This window comes from Rousettus aegyptiacus, unplaced genomic scaffold (genome assembly GCF_014176215.1).
Source record: "Rousettus aegyptiacus isolate mRouAeg1 unplaced genomic scaffold, mRouAeg1.p scaffold_m13_p_1, whole genome shotgun sequence".
NCBI classification, from domain to species: domain Eukaryota; kingdom Metazoa; phylum Chordata; class Mammalia; order Chiroptera; family Pteropodidae; genus Rousettus; species Rousettus aegyptiacus.
Window position 1 is genome coordinate 118853432 of NW_023416284.1, and position 21843 is coordinate 118875274.

At 35.0% G+C, this 21843-nt stretch overlaps 1 protein-coding gene and 1 pseudogene across 49 annotated transcripts in view; one reads left to right on the top strand and one right to left on the bottom strand.

Moving 5' to 3' along the window:
- Window positions 1-21843, top strand: part of RIMS1 (regulating synaptic membrane exocytosis 1) — a 414008-nt gene that overhangs the window by 210100 nt on the left and 182065 nt on the right. For 35 of the 49 annotated variants that reach the window (XM_036219329.1, XM_036219333.1, XM_036219350.1 and 32 more), the window contains 2 exons: window positions 16238-16578; window positions 19537-20402. In XM_036219329.1, the coding sequence (XP_036075222.1) occupies window positions 16238-16578; window positions 19537-20402 (1207 nt within the window). Of the gene's footprint in view, window positions 1-16237; window positions 16579-19536; window positions 20403-21843 lie in introns of those variants that run through there. The other 14 variants (XM_036219368.1, XM_036219361.1, XM_036219372.1 and 11 more) reach the window with 1 other exon arrangement.
- Window positions 9148-9266, bottom strand: LOC118606600 (annotated as a pseudogene).

Here is a 21843-nt window from a genome sequence, read left to right on the forward strand (position 1 = left end):
TTTGTTTTTTTGTTTGTTTTTTATTAAAAGCTGTTTCAATTTCTTTCTAGCACATAGGCAGTTGTAAAATGCTCTTGAATATAATGTTTATCCCAAAGCTAGAAGTGGAAATATATGTAATTTCTTTTTATATAAATGGTTGGCAATGTTTTCCTGGAGAAATACATTTTAAAATAAGGATGTGCGTGGGATCGGGCCTGTTTCTGTTTCAATTAATAAGACATATCAAAATAGAAAATTGTTTAAGTTCATAGTTTGGTGGAAGAGATCATCAATTTTAATTTGCAACTGGCATCAAAAAGGGAGTCAAAAACAAAATACCAGGTTGACAGTCTCAATCATATGGCTCTGGTATTTGGGAAGAGTGGCCAGTTTCAGAGTAGGAAAACTTGGTGCAGAGATGGAGTTAAGAGTTTGCCAACAATGGAATATAGATATGTGTACAGGATTTCATAGCTTCTGTGGTCTTGGATTATGACTCTGAGGGGAGGTAGAGGAAGGCATTAAGTTGAAACCTTGATGAACTTGGGATTTGTCCTCCATCGTGTAGTGTAGATGTTCAGCCAATGTTCAGTGCTACCTATGAAGATCAAACCCCAGTGTGAGCAGAGCATGGCTCCATACTATGACAAATGGGGACATAACTAATTTCTCAAAGCAGTAAATGCATCTTCTTGATTATATTTCCATCTTTTCTGCTAGAAGTATGAGACTTTAACAACAAATGATGTATTACTGGATAAGATCCTATTACTTGAATGAAAACTCTGAGCCATCTATAGTTTTTTTTGCAATTAAAGAATAATGTATATGGATATAGAAAATGTTGAGGAAAAAGATAAGAAAAAGGTGAATAAAGAAAAAGCCATTTATAACTAAAAGTAAATGCATCCTGGGCCACAGTTTTCTGGGGACAAATTCATGATTGCCTGATGTCTTCCACTGCAGCAAGTTATGCAGACAGACATTGTTGAAGCAGCAAATCATTATCCAAGACTAAATAAAAAGGAGAAACAACAAAAAATGACAGCTATTCATTATACATCTACTAAGTCTTATTCAAGCAGTCAGTCATTGATAAGATAGTCTCTTTAAAACCATCTATGTTTTTTACAAAGGTTTATAAATCAGAATGACTTCTTACCAATGCGTCAGTGATCCTGAATTTCTGTGAAGTGTCTAATAGTTCTCTGTCAGAGAATAAGGAAGAATAGAAGGCTACTGACCTTTTTCCTATGTAGAGTAGGAATTTGAGGATGTGCTTTCTGTCCTCATGAAATGTTAGGATGTGAGATAATATAGACATTGGAGTCTGAGGCACAAAGACTCTTTCTCATGTTTATGAGTAAAATTATAGCAGATATTTGACCTCCGTGGCCTCACTAATCATAAATCCATTTTATTGTGTAGAATCTCTCAAGCTAGTATAGCCAGAATTGTTCACTTTACATGGGAACTGTCTCAACCTCATTTTGTAGGCCCTGAAGTAAACATGAGGTGATTGTCTGTTCTTTTTGTTTGTTTTGTTATCACAGCATTCATGGAGATAGTGTCACTAATAGAACCTTAAATTATGAAGTAAGGAATATATATCTTCCTCCATGCCGCCCCCCAGACAATCTCCTAACTAATTATATTGTGAAAACTCGGGCAATTCATGACCTCTCTGAGTCAGTTTACTCATATGCAAAATAAGGGAATTAGACTCACTGATTTTTTTTCACCTTTAAATTATTGTTCTCGATTAAGATATATGTTGGTTTCTAAAGCAGCCAGTAAGCTGACCCTTGACATTTGAAAGAACTACATCACAAGAATTTAATAAATCCCTAAGTTTTCAAGAACTACAATAGCATATTATTTTTCTAACAAAATAGAATTTAAAAATGAAAAATTTATATGACCACTTTCTAATCCTTATTAACTTTAAACATATTGAAAAAAATTATAATTTGATTACATTAAATAATGCAACAAAACCAAAACTTACATTATTACATTATATAACCAATCAGATAAAAACAATAGCAATATACCTATAGTCAAACAAAGCTATATTTATGTATTTGCTGCACTAAGAGAGAATGTTCCAGAATAACCCTAGGAAGGATTCAGCATAAGGGCAAGGGGAAGCTGGCATAAAATGATTAGCCAATTGTTTAATTTGATTAGACATTATTTTAATGCAAGTTTACTGAGGATTATAGATGGAGCCTGCCAATCTGTAATGCTATTTCCTTAAATGTATTATTTTGGAAAATCTTATGAGTATAATAGTTACATTTATGCATTTGCTCATACAGGTGGTTATTATGTTACAGAAAATTTTTTTAATTTAAAATAGTCAAATTTGAAACATGCATTTATTTGCATGCTCACTAGAAATAAAAGATGTAGGAGGAGACACTGTTGATAACATAACTCTCACTTAATAAAGGCACAGAATTAATTATAAGCTTGAATATGCAAGTAATTATGCTGCTTCATAATATCTTTGCTTTTCTGAGATGAATTGTCTCTGCTTGGCAGACTACTTGATTCCTGGAAAGAAAAAATATATATTCATATATAGATACATGAAAAGAAGAGCTATAAATTTGCAAGCTGAAAGGATAATTACCCATGGAAAGAGCTACACATTTACAAAAAAGAATCTTTCCTCTTTCTTTTGCTTGAGGTTTTTGGCTCGTAATGAGTAGTGTATTGCTATGCTTACTGACAATTGACCAACTGGTAATTGTACAACTGTAAAATGCAAAGGAAACAATTCAATAGAAGTTTATTGAGCATCAGTTATGCCTAGAGCATATGACGGTTGCTCTATAGGATCAAAAGAAGAAAGACGTGCCTTCAAAGAGCCACAGCTTAATAGAAATGATAACAACAACAACAATAAAAAAGCTAGAGATTAATAGAAATGCAAAAATGTATCAAAAACATATTATGAGAAATTAACAAAGGAAAAAGAAACCACTTGATTAATGTGAAAATTCTTACAAATACATACTAATTTATCTGCAAGTAGTTAACGTTTTATTAATCTACATTATTAAAATAATAAATTATATGACAGTAAGGCTACCAGAAAGACATAAACTACCAAGGCATAAACTCATTGTGAATCTTTTACAGATATTGTTGTATGAGTCTGACTGTCAATAACCAATGTTGTGGCTGGACTATGATTACAAGATGCCCAACAGGAAACTTCAGAAAAAAATGTGTATTACTTAGAAGTCCTGGAAATTACATGGCACACCTAGGGCCATGTAATGAGGTCACGGGAGCGGAGGGCAAGAGGAGCCTGGGGTCCGGAGTCGGGGAGAGAGAGAGAGATCTGTGGGCTTCTGCTTTTATTTGGGTCCAGCATGGGGTCTAAATTTAAAATATAAGAGAAAAGCAAGCAGGCCAAATGTTCAGTTATTGAAATCGATCAAGATCTCTAAAACAAAGGAGCCTCAGGAGGGGGAGATTGCCGGCCCTTAACCTACTGGCTTGGCTGGCAGGTGTGTTTAAGGGAGATTGCCTTCTTAGAAGTGATGCCTCTGGTCGTCAAAGCTTAAGTCAGGTGATTGCATTAAAAAAAATAATAATAAGTCTTATACTATAGGTATCTTATACTGATTTTTTTTTTTGTAATACATAAGAAGCATCTGCCTAAATAATAGACAGATACTTGTGCAACTGTCCTGGTTACACAGATGGTTTAAAAAAGCAGTCTGCCACCCACATACTAACCAAGTCTGACCCTGCTTAGCTGCCTAGGTCAGATGAGATCGGATGTATTCAGAGTATATGGCTATAGACAGCATGGATGGATCTTGAGATTATCATGCTAAGTGAAATAAGTCAGGCAGAAAATATTGAGAACCGTATGATTTCACTCATGTATAGAATATGTGGGATATAAAACTGAAAGCAACAAATAAGACAAATGACAACTCATAGACACAGACAACAGCTTAGTGGTTACCAAACGAAAAGGATGGAGGGCGGGAGGTAGCTAGGAGTTAAGGGGGTCAAATGCATAGTGACAGAAGGAAATTTGACTTTGTACAGTGAACACACGATACAGTATACACATGATGTATTATTAAATTGTACACTTGAAACCTATACAATTTTATTAACCAATGGCACCCCAATAAATTTAATCAAATAAAAAAAATACAGTCTGCTTGATTGTATATAGGGATAATAGAGTAAAAACTGTAAGTCTCTAAATTTTCTCTTTTTCAAGATTTTCTTGGTTCTCATAAGCCTTTAGCAATCCCTCAGTAATTTTAGCATCACCTTATGCTTTTTCAGAAAATCTTGGTGGGATTTTTTATGTATGTTGGGGGAGGATTGTACCAAATATAATAGAGTATTTTTAGAATCACACATTTACACATTTGTTATTCTGCAGTTAATGCTCACAGTTCTACTTAGATGTATGAATGGGGTCAATTTTGTTCAACTCTTCTGCATTCTTACTGATTTTTATTGTGCATATTCTATCAATTACTTAGAGATGTGTTTATATTTCCCACTATACTTATGATTTACCTATTTTTAAAATTGTCAAGTTCTGCTTTATATATGTTGAGACTATGTTGTTAATGCATATAAAATTGGAGTTTAGTATCTTTTAGATGGATTAATCTTTTATTGTAATGAAAAGAACCTTTGTTATCTCTAGTATGTTTTCTTGCATCAAATCTACTTTGTCTGATATAACTACACTCACTTTCTTTTGGTTTTTAGTGATTGCATGATATTTCCTTTACTTTCTTTTCATTTAATATCTCTTTAGCCTATATTCAGGAGTATCTCTTCAAATTACCAAATAGTTGGGTTAGGTTGTTTGCAAAATTCTGTTTGATGATATATTTCTTTTAATTGGAAAATTTATTGTTTATATCCTATGAATAGCACTATATTTGTGTTTAAATTTTTCATCTTACTTTATATTTTCTATTTTCCCCTTTATTATCTACTTTTGAATTAATTATATTTAGCATTCTATCTTTCATTAGCTTGTTAGTAATACATTCTTTTGCTATTTTGTTTATCCACAGAATCTGGTTATTAATGTTTAATGTATATTAATATATTTTTTCTCTCTGGAAAATACAAAAACTATATATTACATTAACACAATTTACCCCTCCAACATTCTATGCTATTACGATTTATTCTACAAGATAAAGTTTCTAAAAAATTCTTTTTTGTCCTTGGTATTCATTTAGATTTATCAGTTGTTGCTCTCCATTCTTTCTCATATTTTGTTTTCATCTGGTATCATTTTCTTCTGCTGAAAACTTTTCTTAATATTTCCTTTACTGTGGTTGGTTCACCAGGTAACACATTCACTTTTTGTTAAAATAGAAATGGTCTTATTTTTTAAAGGATATGTTTTACTATTATAAAATTCTATTTGGCATTTATTTTCCTGGGTCACAGACCTTCTCACTCTATCTTGCTGAGAAAGAGAGCTCTGGTCTCTTTCTCTTCTAAGGACACTAATCCCATTATGGGGTCCCCAGCTCACATCTAAACCTAGTTACCTTTCAAAGGCCCTACCTCTAATATCATCACATTGGGGATTAGGGCTTCGACATAAGAATATGAAGAGGACAGAAACATTCAGTCCATAGCAATTGGTTTTGGAATATCAGGGCCTCGGTTATTGTTTCTGCTCCATACTCTATATTCTCTTTTTCTAGGACTCCAAATACACATATGTTAAACCTATTTAACCATGCTTCATATATCTCTTACAATCATCCGTATTTTATATTTCAATATACTTTTTCTCTCTCTAATTTAGCCTGCATATTTTATCCTAATTTGAGTTCACTAATCCTATCTTTTGTTTTGTCTAATTTGAAAGTATATTGATCTACTGAGTTCTTAATTATTACAGTTCATTTATTTTTCAGTTCTAGATTTTCCATTTGGTTCTTTTATATAGTGTTTGGCTCTCCACTTTGTCATCTAACTTATTGAATATATTGAATAACATATTGAAGTATGTGTCTTATAACTCCAATATATAGATCTGCTGTGGATCTGTTCCCATTATGTTGTATCTCTCACTTTCCCTCTCTTTCTCCTTATCCTTCTCCCTGTCTCTCTTTGCCCCTCTCTGTCTTTCTATCTCCAGCTCTCTCTCTCTTTCTTTCTGTCTTTATGTGGTATTGCCCCCTGGTATCCATAGTAATTTTTGTATAGATGCCTTATATTTTTCATGAAATATTACAGATATAATTTGAGGCTCTTATGATGTTATTATCCATTAAAAACAGTACTTTTGCTTCTTCCAGGTAGTAAGGGCTGAGGCGCATTGCATTAATCTAATTAGAGATTGAGCTTGTTTGAAGCTGGGAGGCCATGGGCACATCTAGTCTGAAGAAGAAGGGAAAGAAATGGTACTACTGTGGCCCTAGGAGAACAGAGGAATGAGGAGGCCCCCTAAGAGGAATGACAGAGGGATGAAGTCATTGTTTAAACCACCAGTAACACAGAGGGAAAAAATACCCAAACTTCTCTCTCTTGGCCTCTGGCTCCTACTAGTGCCTCTTATTAGAGCTAAATGACATCCTAACAATACTGAGTTTTCCATTCATTAAATATGATTTATGTCAATATTTATTTGGTTTTTATATTAGTCTGCTCGAGCTGCCATAATGAAATACCATTTACCCATCAATGAGTAGTTAGGTTGTTTCTGTATTTTGGCTATTGTAAATAATTCTGCTGTGAGCAAGGGGGTGCATATATCTTTTTGAGTTCGTGTTTTCTTCTTTTTTCAATACTCCAAAATGGAATTGCTGGAGTATGGTATTTCTGTTTTTAATTTTTTGGGGAACTTCCATACTGTTTTCCAGAATTGTTGCAACAATTTACATTCCCATCAACAGTGCACAAGGGTTCTCTTTTCTCCACATCTTTGCCAACACTTGTTATTTCTTTTCGATAACAGCTATTCTAACAGGTGTGAGGTGACAACAAATGGTTTCGATTGGGATTTCCCTCATGATTAGTAATGTTGAGCATCTTTTCATGTGCTTGTTGGACACATATGGCCACCTACATGTCGTCTTTGGAAAAATGTCTATCCAGAGCTTCTGCCCATTTTTTAATCAGATTATTTTTTATTGAGATGTATGAATTCTTTATATATTTTGGATATTAACCTCTTATCAGATATATGACCTGTACATATTTTCTCCCATTTAGTAGGTTGCTTTTCATTTTGTTGATTATTTCCTTTGCTGTGTGGTTGCTTTTCAATTCGATGTAGCCCCACTTATTGATTTTACTTCTGTTGTCCTTGCTTTTGGCATCAGATCAAAAAAAAAAAAATCATTACCAACACCGATGTCAAAGAACTAACTGCATATATTTTCTTCTAGAACTTTTATGATTTTAGGTCTTATATTCAAGTCATTAATCTATTTTGAGTTAACTTTGTGTTTGATTTAGGATAGTGATCCAGTTTTATTCTTTTTCATGTGGCTGTCCAGTTTTCCCAACACCATTTATTGAAGAGACTGTCCTTTCTCCATTGTATATTCTTGGCTCCTTTGTTGTAAGTTAATTGACGCTATTTGCTTAGCTTTATTTCCAGGCTCTCTATAATGTTCTATTGATCTGTGTGTCTGTTCTTATGCCAATACCATACTGTTTTGATTATTATAGCTTTGTAATAAAGCTTGAGATTATTTGGCTTTTGGGGGTCTTTTGTGGTTCCATACAGATTTTAGAATTATTTCTCCTATTTCTCTGAAAATGTCATTGGAATTTTGATAGGGATTGCATTGACTCTATAGATTACTTTGGGGTAGTATGGACATTTTAACAATGTTAGTTTTTCCAATCCATCAGCACAAAATATGTTTTCGTTTACTAGTGTCTTTTTTAGTTTCTATTGTTAATATCATATAGTTCTCAGTGTACAGTAATTAAATTTATCGCTTGGTATTCCTTTTGATGCAATTGTAAATAAAATTGTTTTCTTAATTTCTTTCTTATAGTTTATTATTGGTGTATAGAAATATACAGTTTGTATATTGATTTTTTTATCCTGCAACTTTACTGAATTTGTTTATTCTAACAATTTTTCAGTGAAACCTTTAGAGATTTCTGTATATGAGATCATGTCATTAGCAAATAGTGTCATTTTTACCTATTCCTTTTGCTATTTGGATGCCTTTTATTTCTTTTTCTTGCCTAATCGTTCTGGCTAAGTCTTCTAATACTATGCTTAGTGGCAAGAGTTGGCATCCTTTTGACCATTAAATCTGATGTTAGCTGTGGGCTTGTCATATATGCCCTTTATTGTGTTGAGGTAAATTCCCTCTATACTTTGTTGAGAGTTTTTGTCATAAATGGATATTAACTTTCGTCAAATGTTTTTCTGCATCTATTGGTATGGTGGTATGATTTTTATTCTTTAATTTGTTAATGTGGTATATCACACTGACTCTTTGGTGAATGTTGAATCATCCTTGCATCTCTGAAATAAATCCCACTTGATCATGGTGTATGATCCTTTTAATATACTGTTTAATTCAGTTTGCTAATATTTTGTTGAATATTTTTACATCCATGTTCAGCAGAGATATTGGCGGGTAATTTTATTTTCTTGTGGTGTCCTGGTTGGTTTTGGTATCAGGGCGATGCTGGCCTCCTAATATGGATTTGGAAGTATTTTATTCTCTTCTACTCTTTGGAAAAGTTTGAGGATTGGTATTAAATCTTCTTCGAATTTTGGCATAATTTAACAGTGAAGCTGTATGCTCCTGGACTTTTGTTTGTTGGGACATTTCCCGTTACTGATTCATTCTCCTTACAAGTAATTGGTCTTCATGATTCAGTTTGGAAAGTTGAATATTTTTAGGATTTTATTTATTTTCTATTCCTTTGTCTAATTTGTTGATGTATAATTGTTTATAAGAGGGATATTGGCTTTTAATTTTATTTTCTTGTAACAAGATTCCTTGTATTAGGAGTTTAGTATTAGGGCTAAACTAACATGATAAAATGAGTTCAGAAATGGAAATTGTTCCTCTTTTTTATTTATTTATTTTTGGCGAGGCAACCCTTGGTTGACCTCACAGATGGAAAGGACCTTGTCAGTTTACAATCCCTTATTTTTTATGTCTACAGCATCTGGTCTTCCTAGGTGGTCTCCCAACCAAGAACTAACCGGGCCCAACCCTGCTTAGCTTCCGAGATCAGATGGGATCAGGCTTGCTCAGGGTGGCATGGCCTTAGACACTTATTCATTTAACAAAAAGAAAGTTCATGTAAGATTAGTATCATTTACTCTTTAAAGATGTTTAAAGTAATTTTCCAGTGAAGATAGCTGGTTCTGGAATTTTCATTGTAAGTTGCCTTTTAATTATGAATTCAACTTTTTTGCCAGTTAAAGCCTATTCAAGTTTTCTATTTCTTCTAGTGCCAGTTTTGATCATTTGGATTTTTAAAGAAATTTTTCTATTTATTCTGTGTTAATTAATTTATTGACATAATATTCATAATGTTCTCTTATTTATCTTTCTAATGAATCTAATATCTGTAGTGATGTCTCTTGGTAATTGTAATTTTTTATTATTTTTCTGACCTTGGCATAATTTAACCTTGGCATATTTTGACCTTGGCATATTTATATGTGTTGCTTAATTTCCAAAATTATGCTATTTCTTACTTTTGAGTTATTTTTTTAATTGTGTTTTAATCAGAGAATTTACTCTGTATGATACCATTTATTGTATATGCCTTCTCAAAAAAAATTTTTCAGAAGGGGTTGTGATCAAAATATATGAAGACCCTGCTTATATCTCTCATGGAATCTACTGGAGTAAGAAGTGTAGAGGAACTAGAATGGAGCCCTATGTGTGACACCAACATTTAAAAAGAACAGTCAATAAGCGAGATTTTAGCAGGAAATAAAAGAAGAAGTGATACAAGTTGGAAGTGGACCAGGGCAAAAGTTGTCATTGAGATCCAAAAGCCAGAAAAAGATGGATTGTCATGAATTTCAAATACTACTCAAAACACTTCAGTAAGAGGAGGGCTAAAAAGTGTCCATAAGTGGAATTAGCACTATGGAAGCGATCATTAATATCTCTGAAAAATAATTAAATACAATTTGGGGGAATGGAGTCAGATTTGAAGGATGTGAGATATAAATGGAGTGTAAGAAAGTGAAGAAGGTATTAATTTAGTTTAACAAGTAGCTTGACTTTGAAGAGGATAGAGAAAAAAACATGACTAGAGGGGTAATAGGTATAAAGAATTGTTTTTATTAGAAGAAAAGTCTTGATTATTTTATTTTAATAGTTATATGCCATGAGGGAAGAAGCAATAGAGAAGACAAGGTTGAAGACACAGGAACGTGAATAGTTAGTTCAGTTATGGAGTGAAGTACTCACTGGACAGATGGGGGTGGGATCCAGAGTACAGGTGTACCCACTTACTTTCCATGAATGGAGGAACATCTTATAATGTCATACAGAACAGATAATAAGGATTGGTGTGTGTTTGGATACTACTAACACACAGATTCTTAGATTGCATAAAAAATACAATTCAGTCTTATGCTATGTATAAAAGAAGATGTACCTCTAACAAGATGCCACAAAAAGATAACCTAAAGGAATGGGGAAACTATTTGTCAAAGATGAGCCCAAACAGTAATAATAGCAGTATTAGAATTAAATTCATGAAGATTCCACAGTTGATTCATTACATTTTATTCTCAACATGACAACCAGACAGATCATATTAAAACCTAAGATATATTAGGTCACTTCTCTGCTCAAAACCTTCCAATAGCTCCCTTTTACTCTCATAGAAGTCAGTCTTTGCTATGACCTACAAAGACCTATTCAGTCTGACCCCTGCTGCTTTACTGAAGCCATCTCACACTGCTTAACCTGACACTTGGCTCCAGCTATTCCTTGAAGACACAGGCATAAGCCACCTAAAAGTCCTTTCCACTTGCTGTTCTTATAGCCTGACATACTTTCCCCCAGATAACTGCCAGATCTCATTCTTACTCAAATATCACTTTCTCAATTAAGTTTTCCCTTGACCAACCAGTTTTAAATTGAACCTCACCACTACACAGAATGCTCTAACCCTCTTCTCTTTCATTTATTTCATCTATCATGTCTCATATATTTGCTGTTACATTTTATCTTTGTGTTCTTTGGCACATAAATTCCACAGGCAAGAATTTTGTCCATTTTGTTCTCTGCTGTATATCTAGTGCCTAGAACAATGCCTACCACATAATAGACCCTTAAAAATGTTTGTTGAAATCATAAGTATGTATAGTATGGCACTTTATATTTCAAAGAAAAATAACATCTGCCTTTAGTTTAAAGACATATCTGCAGTGACTTTTTATATGTTGTTAAAAATCATCAGATTTTAAAGCGCAGAACTAATGTTGTCAGGTTTTGGTTACAATTTGGCACAACTTTCTGGGAGGCAATTTTGCAAAATATACCGAGAACCCTAAATACTGCATAGTGATTATAGCAGAAGGGTCTTAAATGTGTTTTGCCCAACAATTTGATTTTTATAATACATTCTAAAAAATAAACGACCTTAAATATGAAATCAGTTTGATCAGCAGTTTTTCACTTCAACATTCTGTGTTAATGTGAAAAAATGTAAATAGTTTAAGGGTTAAGAAAATGATGTATAATCTCTGCAGAATACTTGTAGTATTAAATTGTTTTAGAAACATTTAGAATCACATGGAAATATTTATGCTGTAATACTAAATAAATAAATAGAAATCGAAGATACTGTGGAATCTGTTATTTTAAATTCGCATATTCCATATTATATTTTCTTTCATAAATCCACTTCATGCATTTTATAAACTTACAAAAAGAAATAAACTGAAGCTATGAAATAGCTACAACAATAACAGAAACACACATACAGAAACAAGTACCAAAGAAAACTCTCATTTTCACCTACTCTGTCAATTATTTTCTACTATTTCATCAACTGTTGTCAACAAAGCTGAAATACAACCTTTATAATTTTCTTCCCAGTTTCTGCTGGAGTGAGTGCTTTCACTGAATAAAGTCAGAAAAATAAGTAAAATTATTCAGAAACTGCAGCATCTATAGTGAAGTTGAATATCTCCTGTTTTCTGTTGCATGTTTTTCAAAATGGTAGTGTAACAACTTTCGAATAAAGTGTTGTATTAAATAAAAGTCATATTTAAAATTTATGTATAAAATATGGAATGAAAATTTAGACATGGATTCTTTTATTTTGTTTAAAAGAACTTCATGCTTATATTTATTCATGTTGTGATACTAAATACCTCAGATAGATTCTTAATACAATAAGCAAGGTATTGTGTTAATGTAAGAATTCTGTACCTCTTTGTTATGAATCAACTTAGTAATATTATTGAAAGTATATCTAAGGCACATTTCTTCTGCTCTGTGTTTCTGATTTTATAAAGATTTCATGTGAAGGCAAGTGTAAAGTATTTTTTTCTACTTGAATAACATTTTTCTGCCAAACTTATGGTTTTATCTATGGAATTCATATATATTTTCATTCTCTTTTGTGTGAGTGTATGTGTGTGTGTGTGTGTGTGTGTGTGCGCGCGTGCGCACGTGTGTGTGTAGTAGGGAGTGTTTAATTTTTATTTCTCTGTAAAATATTCCTATGGATTTTAAAAATGATCTGTATTTCTTAAGGCTTCATTAAGTGGCAAAGATGGATTTAAAATGCTGTTAGAGCAAAAGGTCAGAATAAATTTTCAAATATTTTTCACATTTCTGATGTATGGCATGGACTTTCAGAAGCTATGTTACATCACAATAATCTTTCATTTGAGTTTGTATTTGGTTGCTTAACATCCGTACATTGTTAAGCTATTACACAGAACAGTTTTAGTTTAGATTAATTTGGAACACATCCCAGGGTACTTAATCGGGTATAATCCTGCATAGTGCAGTCTCTAAAAGGTAGGGGTGTGTGTGTGTGAGCGCACACGCACATGTGTGTGTCTGTATGTGTGTGTGTGTGTGTGTGTGCTAAATAAATAGAAATGTTTTTGGTAGAAGTAATTGTCTTACCTTCTTTAAAAAAAAATTAAAGGCTCCCCATTCCACTTTTGGATTATCTATATAGTTTCAGGCAAGCATAATACTTAATACTGAATTCAGAAACACACATAACTGTGATACTTCTTAGCAACTATTTGTCTCTTTTCATACATGTCAGTGATGATTTATAAAAACTGTTGAAAAGTATGACAAAATGTTCTATTATATTCTCTTATATTTTCTTTACAATTCATATAAACAATTTCTTTTTTAGTTTTAAACTTTGCGGCAAGAGTAATTTATGTAACTAGTTTTGATTTTGAGATTGATATTTTAATAAAAATATTTTGACTTTAATATAGTTCATTTTGCTTTCAAATTGGAGGATAGACTGACCACACTTATAATTAATTTTGAAATATAATTCTAAAAATGTTGTGGTACACAAGAAAATAAAACATAGAGAAAAATTTGGAATTAAAAAAATACTTTTCCTAAGTGGTAAAAATAGACAAAACTAGTGAAACATAGCTGTAAATGGATAAATAATAGTCTGAAAATATTAATTAAAGTAACTTCTTCTGTTCCCCACTAACTGTATGCTTGTCAATAAATCTGAAATAATAAATGAATCATTAAATTTAACTATAATTAATAACTATATTTTGTTTGCTTTTATTGATCCTATAGCAATTCTGCACATATTAAAAATGTGGAACTTTCCCAAATCTGACAATTACTTTTCACTGGCCCATTTTTATAACACTGAAAAATGTGAGGTAACCAAAATAAGAATTTTCTAGAAAATATAAAGATGTATGATGAAGAGCCTTCTTTACCCTTCTTTCTATCAGTATTATTATGCTCCTTTTTGCCTCTTTCTGCTAAGTCCTGTTTGAAATTTTGTATTAATTGTAAATTTAATTGTGTTTTTCTTTATGGTTTTAAAGAAAATTCACATTTGTCCTAAGGATGATTTAATATTTTTGTAGAAAAAGGGACTTAATTTAGATGATAATATTTTGCTTATAATTAGTGTAATAAATACAAATTTAATGTCCACTTATTTGATGTAAAATAGTCAATGTTTCATACCAATATCCTTGAACTGCAGCAGGTCTTCAAGTAATGTTATTTCTTTAATAGCATTTCCTTATAATGTTGACAAGATGCTATAGGAACCTAACTCTTGTTTATACCAATTAGCCTATGGTAAATTTGGTTTTATTATGTTATTTTACTTAAAGTTGCAGAACCTATCAACAACATTAAGTGAGTACTTGCTGTAAGTGGTGTGGTTTCAAACCTGCTCATCACCGTCTTGTCACCTCAAGAGACAATAAACAAGGAAGCACATCACCTATTCCCTTCCAGGGTCTGGGCAGAGAAGAATCGGTGTCACTGTGCATGGAAGTTCAGGCCCTAGGGCATATCCCCCTATAATATGATCCTCGATATGTCTACATATAACCAATCAGGACTTCTGAGAGCCTTATTTATGACTTAAAAAGATTGTGATACATTGTGTATAATATAGTCTTATTTGGAAATTGAAGATACAGTCCACAAATCTTTTATTTTTATATAGGCTTACACAATGCATTCTTCATCTTGTTTAACGTCTTAGTAAATGGGAATTCTGCGATATCAATTGTCATACATTGTGTAGATGTTATATCTATACTTTTGTGAACTTAGTTCATTTTATGATCTAAAGAAATGTAGAGGAGTAAATTAATCTTCAACAATCTTAAATTTTTTTTGTAAATATCTCTGAGTCTTAGTTTTCCCTATATTATTAATTCATTTCAGTTTCTTTGCTTGGAAAGCAGTAGTTCTCCACAGTTTATCTGCGATATTTTCTACGTCAAAATATATATTACTTTTCTCTCTCTCTTTTTTTATTTTCACTTTAGCTTTTATTTTGTCAAATATCATGGGTACAGTTATAATTTTTTTCCTATCCATCTAAATGCTTTCAGTAGTGCATGTTCTTCTTTCTGCCAAGTAAACATAGCTTCTTCTTTTATTCATATTTTTTTCTCACTTAATGTATCTAGGATTAATTCATTCTTATGTGATATTTTTGAATAACTGTTAACTGAGTTAATATTGGTGAAAACGAGGGCCTAGAGCTTGGTAATCAGTTTTTCTTGGAGGAGTTGTTTCTGAAGTACAAAGGAAAACAAAAGTGTATGCAAAGGAAATCAACTAAGGCAGCGAAATGAACTTGCACCACGAAGCAAAGATATTTATTGGTGATACTTGCAGAGAAGGCTCACAGGCCTGCAGGGACCCAGTGTAGCTCGATATCTGCCAGGTGTCACTGTTAGTACTAATTTCTGTTATCATCATTGTCCTCATTATTTTATTCATTTTAAATGTCACCAAGAGCAGAGCAGATGTATAGATTTATTTTAAGTGGTCATACATCTTAAAATTCATCAGTGGCTATGTTTCTAAATGACTGTTCCAAAATAGCTCTCCTAGAGGAAACTATATCGGAGTTGTCACATATGAATAAACCCAGCCCCAGATTTATTGATGTAGTAAATATGTGCATGAAAAATTATGTTTAATAGCATAAAATAAACTTGATGTTAGTTTATTACTAAAAAACTAGAGAAAATACACAGCTTGACCTTTTCTTTTGTGCCTATCTTTTATGGTTTGTTTCATGGGAATATATTTTAATATTCACTTTAATAATGGATGATTTTCGAAAAAACATATCATCTAAATCATTGGAGACACTGATGTTTATGTATTTAAATATTAATTCTATAGCTCCTTAAAACATTTTCCTAAACAATCAACTACCCCACTTAGAACATTTTATATTTTAAATGAAACTTCAGAGTGAGTCATACAAAATGAGATGGATAAATGGTAGAAAGAAACTCAGAATCATAGGATTTGAATGCCAAGAAAAACTCTACCCTGGTTACACAGAGGCACTATGATTGCAGATGGGTCCTGGTCCAGACATTCATATACTTGATTGTGACTTGTGCAAAGATCATTTCCCCAAGAAATTTATGAATAAATATGAAGATGACAGCCATACTTTTTTCCTTAAAAGATATTTCAATGCAATGAAAATGAAGTTATTTCCAAATGGCATATAAAATTTATATTGTTCTCTCTTCTTCAAATAGGTTATGTGGGTATGCAATTTATGTCGAAAGCAACAAGAAATCTTAACCAAATCTGGGGCCTGGTTCTTTGGAAGTGGCCCTCAGCAGCCAAGTCAGGATGGAACCTTGAGTGATACAGCTACAGGTGCTGGTTCTGAGGTACCCAGAGAAAAGAAAGCACGGCTCCAAGAGCGATCACGGTCTCAGACACCACTGAGTACAGCAGCTGCCTCGTCCCAGGATACGGCTCCTCCCAGTGCACAACCAGACAGGAGCAAAGGGGCTGAGCCCTCACAGCAAGCCATGGGGCCTGAACAGAAGCAGGCTGCATCCAGGTCTAGAAGTGAACCTCCAAGAGAGAGGTAATAGTTCATTAACCCCATAAGCAAAAGGCAAGATCTTGCATTGAGAGCAAACACATTTTCAAGAATTTAACTGCTACTAAGAGAAATGTCTGGAAGAGGTCCTTCTCAGGCCCCACATGGAAGACAGTAACAGGCCAGAGGTGCTTTGTTTATCATACCGTAGGAGATCTTTGTTGAGCAGCTCTCTTTCATGTTGTACACAGATGTAAACAATTCACCTGATTGAGCTAGTAACTTCTAACCCTTAATTCAGAAAAGCTATTAGATCATTTATTCACTTATAGAATTATAGTCCTTTAATTGAAAGTATGCCCTGAGAGAACATGATGTCAAAACCTGACCTGCTGGAGGATGTGTGGGTACATCTCTTCATGAGGTTGGTGGGTTGGGGACTGTGACCACTGCTAAGAGTAGGCTTGGCTGCTTTTGTTTGTGCAACACTTATTTAGCCCACTGGGTGGGAGACTAGGCTCCAAGGAAGGCTTTTGCTCCTCTTTTCAAACAAAGCCCATAAATGATTAAGGACTTCAGAGTTAAACATATCTGGATTCCAGTCCTGGCTCTGCTATATTAGCCAGTAACAACCCACCTTCCAGGACTGTAGCAGGGATTAAATGAGAACATCTGTTCAGATACCGGCATATGGTAGGCATTCGATGAATGTACCTATTATTCAGCCAGTAGCCATTGTGTATTTACTCTATTGTGCCAATAACCAGAGGGTACAAAGATGATCGGGACATGATCCCTTTTCTCACAGACCTTAGGGAAGATACTACACAGTATCCTAGGGAAGATAGACACCTGGGCAGTTATTTGTACCAGAATGCTGATTTGATCAAAGCTGGAAAATATATTATTGTACTTTGGGAGCTGCAGGAAAGAGGAGGTGCCTTCTAATTTAAGTTTTGTAGGATATCCAAGAGTTGTAGTGTTAGGTAAACAGAGTAGGAGAGAACATTACAGGAAGACAGAATAAGTGTACCTAAATTATGTGAAGAGAAGACAGAAAGGATACCCTAAGTGAAGGAAGAATTAGTAATAGCTTTTGGTGACAAACTGTTATGGGTTAAGAAGAGATAAAAATATTGAAGGTGCAGTTTGGGATTGATCAGAAAATTATATCTTTAAATAAGATACAGAATTTGGTGCTGTAAAGTTTCTGAAGAGAAAATGTTAATCCTATTTTTGACATGTAGTTTAAAAAACTTTAAAAATTCAGGAATAAAAATTGAGAAGAGACTATTTGTTTTGATCTTTTAGATGAAATCAAAAAAGGTTGATGGGGCAAATGTCCCTTACTGATTATATAAATTACTTGCTAATTATGTAAATAATAAAGAAATCAATGAAGACAAGATAGATAGGGAAGACTGAAAGAATTCAGTCTATTTTAAGTTATTGAAGAATTCTTGATGATATTTTGTACACTCATCAGGAGCTAGGGGAAGTGAAACAAAGGTAGAGGTGAGAAAAAGGCATAATCAGTGAAGCAAAGAATCAGAGTATGGAGTGCTCCTTCCATTTGCAAATACTTTATCTTTTCATAAAGCATTTTCACAGATGGTGTCTCATTTAACCCTTATATGAAGTCTGCAGGGTCAGCATTATTTATCAGCATTTCGAGAAAAATTGACTCAATATAAACTTCTAACCAGATCACCTATGGCTTAATGAGCTACTAAATGTTTGCAGTATAATCATCAGCTTTTATGAAAACTGTATTTGATAATGGTTGATACATGTTCATATTAGGTCCCTTACAATGTTACTCTTACAATTCCACCTTCTGATGAAAATCCCTTTCATTTGCTTTTTCACCAGCCTCTCCTCAAACTGACACATATTTTAGCAATTACTACTTTGGTAACCTACAGTAGAATTTTTCTCATCTCGTATTTTTTTCTCAATTTTTGTTCATGGCTTTTGCTTTTAGACTTCCAGTCAAACCATATTCCCTCTGGAAAGCCCTCTCTATGGACCTCGGGATTCCAAAGAATCTCAGGCTGTCTCCATTTTAAATGCATAGTAGATTGTATAGTATCGTAATGCTATGCTAAGGCACCTACTTTTTGTAACTGCTGGTATAGCTGGTGAAAATTTGCAAAATCAGGTAGCATGCCAATGTACAGAGAAAGGAGGAAAGGAGCAACCCGATGATATATCTATAAGATTCAAAGATTGCCCTCTTCCTTTTATCTTTGCAAGTGCCTACAACAGGATAAAAGTAGAAGACAAAACTGTTTTCTTCTTCTGGACTGTTCTGAAATGAGGGAGAGGAAAAGGAGAGAGTAAAAATGAATAATAATTTCAAATTTTTCAATTTCTATTATTTTTGTCCATGGAAGGTAAAATGAAGGTTAAGGTTCAGCCATTTTTTTCCCTAACCAACTCCCTTAAAAAGTGTTTGGGTGCACATGAGTTTGTTAAAATTAGTTTTGTTCTATTATTGAAGAAGTGCTATTTGATTTGATTTATGAATTGAACATACTAGTATTCATATTTCTTTAAAACTTTGTTATAAGATTATCCACATGTATTGTCCAAATAGATATCAAGTATATATTTAGTTTCGAATTGATGTGCATATTATCTTTTGCTCCTGTATTATTACCTATACCACATTTTTAGTCTTTGATTCACAAGCCAGTGGTTAGGATAAAACTTGTTCATTTATTGAATTTACTGATGCTTTTTATCTAGTCTAGTTAATTCACAGAGAATTTTAAATGTGCAAACCAGTTCTTAAGTCCCTGAACATATTGTAATGGGAAAGAGCTTTATTTAGAAAATTAATCAGATATACAGGTTTAATGTCGTTCCGTCATGTAGCTTTTTAATTAGACATCGAATATAACTAATTATTTGAAAGGATTTAAATCTGGAATAGGAAAGGCTCGTCTTCACTTTAAGCTTCACACACTGCTCTCCTTGACGTTCCTCTGTATATCACAGGAAGAAGACTCCAGGGCTCTCAGAGCACAATGGCAAAGTTGCTCTGAAGAGCGAGCGGAAACGCGTGCCAAAGTCCTCGGTGCAGCAGGGAGAGGGGGCCATGGAAGAGCGAGAGCGGAAAGAAAGGCGGGAAAGCCGAAGGTTGGAGAAGGGGCGGTCCCAGGACTACCCCGACGTGCCGGAAAAACGAGATGACGGGAAAGCCGCGGAAGAGGAGAAGCAACGGAAAGAGGAGGAGTACCAGACCAGGTACCGCAGCGACCCGAACCTGGCGCGGTACCCGGTGAAAGCGCCGCTGGAGGAGCAGCAGATGCGCATGCACGCCCGAGTGTCCCGCGCGAGGCACGAGCGGCGCCACAGCGACGTGGCGCTCCCGCGCACCGAGGCGGGCGCCGCGCCGCCCGAGAGCAAGGCGGGCAAACGCGCGCCGGCCGCCGCCCGGGCCTCGCCGCCCGACTCGCCGCGGGCCTACTCGGCCGAGAGGAATGCGGAAGCCAGGGCGCCGGGCGCCAAGCCGCTAACGAACCACAGCCCGCCGGCGCCCAGGCATGGGCCGGCCCCCGCGGACGCTCCCGAGCCCAAAGCCCAGGAGCCCCTCAGGAAGCAGAGCCGCCTGGACCCCGGCTCGGCCGTCCTGCTCCGCAAGGCCAAGCGCGAGAAGGTGGAGACCATGCTGCGGAACGACTCGCTGAGCTCTGATCAGTCCGAGTCGGTGCGGCCATCCCCGCCCAAGCCGCACCGGTCCAAGAGGGGAGGCAAGAAGAGGCAGATGTCGGTGAGCAGCTCGGAGGAGGAGGGCGTGTCGACGCCGGAGTACACCAGCTGTGAGGACGTGGAGCTCGAGAGCGAGAGCGTCAGCGAGAAAGGTACGGGGCGGCGCCGGCCGCGCGCCCGGGTGCCTGCGGGGCTCCGAGAGGCGCCTGCGCTGAGAGCGGAGGTGGGAGTGTGTGCGGGGCTCGGGGCTGCGTGTGTTCGGAGCTGGCGGTGTGCGTGCGCCGGGTTTAGAAGTGCGGCAGGTAATGTACACGAGGACTGTAGTCATCACTGCGGTATTGGCATATCAGAACGTTGCTAAGAGAATAGGTCCTGAAAGTTCTCATCACCAGGAAAAAAACTTTTTTTTAATTTTTTTTATTTTTTTGTAACTAGACGGAGATGGATGTTTACTTAGTGTAGTAATCACTTCTCAATATGGGTATGTCAAGCCATTAAACGATTTTAACTTAAACTTCTACAGAGCAGCATGTCAATTACATCCGAATAAAAGTGGAGGAAAAATATTCGGCTTGGAAAGCTCACAGCCTGGCTGCCAATAGAAGGTTTTAGGTTTTGTAGTTATTGCTGTCGGTTGGTTGGTTGGTTGGTTGTTTTTGGTGGGATTTAAAACAACCACAAGCTCCAATTTTGGGTTATAAAAGTTTTTAATGATTTTGGTTTCCGTCATTCTGGGAAATTCAGTAATGTCTTGTGTTTTAAAGTTATTATTTAGGGGCGGATTTATTTTGGGGAAAAAAAATAGCTTCTCTTCTAGAAAACCAAAACTATGCCTGATAAAGGGTAATGCACTTCTTTTTAAACTTAAGAGGTGTGATACTCCAGTCACAGAGTTAGCATTTTACAAGTTTCAGATGAATATTACAACTTGTAAAGAAATTATTTCACAAAGATTATATCATGCAGATGTTATATATTGTGTTTTGGATAGTAACTTTGGAAAGTGAAGTTCGTTTTACCTATTACTTTCTAAAAGATTTTGGAACATTGTGTGATAGGCTGCCTCCTCGCCGCCCCCCCCCCCCAAATCTTCACTCTACAATACCATAGCTTCACATAGCTATTTAAATTGAAATTAATTAAAATAAAAGAAACTTAAAAATTCAGTTTCCCAGTTGCGCTAGCCACATTGCAAGCGCTCAAGAGCAATCATCACAAAAAGTTCCTTTAGATAACGCTGGTTTAGAAAATACTTAAGTTTGATATTAAAATTATGTTTGTTTCGAAGATTCACTCGGATTTGAACTGACTATGGCCCTGTATTCAGTGGGGGGGGGGCATCATCCTCGTTGCAGTGTCAGGGTCCTTCTATGTTTCTTGATTTATATTCTGGGTTGACTATTTTCATAGTTTTTGGCTTGCTGTATAATTTCTAAATTATATACTAAATATTATAAATTTTATAAAAATTCACTTTGTTTTCTTACCTTTTCTATCTCCAAACTGTACTCAGGTGTGCCCTCTCTCTCCCTCTCTCCTCCCCCCCCCCCGCCCCCACCCCAACGATTTCCCTGTCTCTGTCTCTGTCTCTCT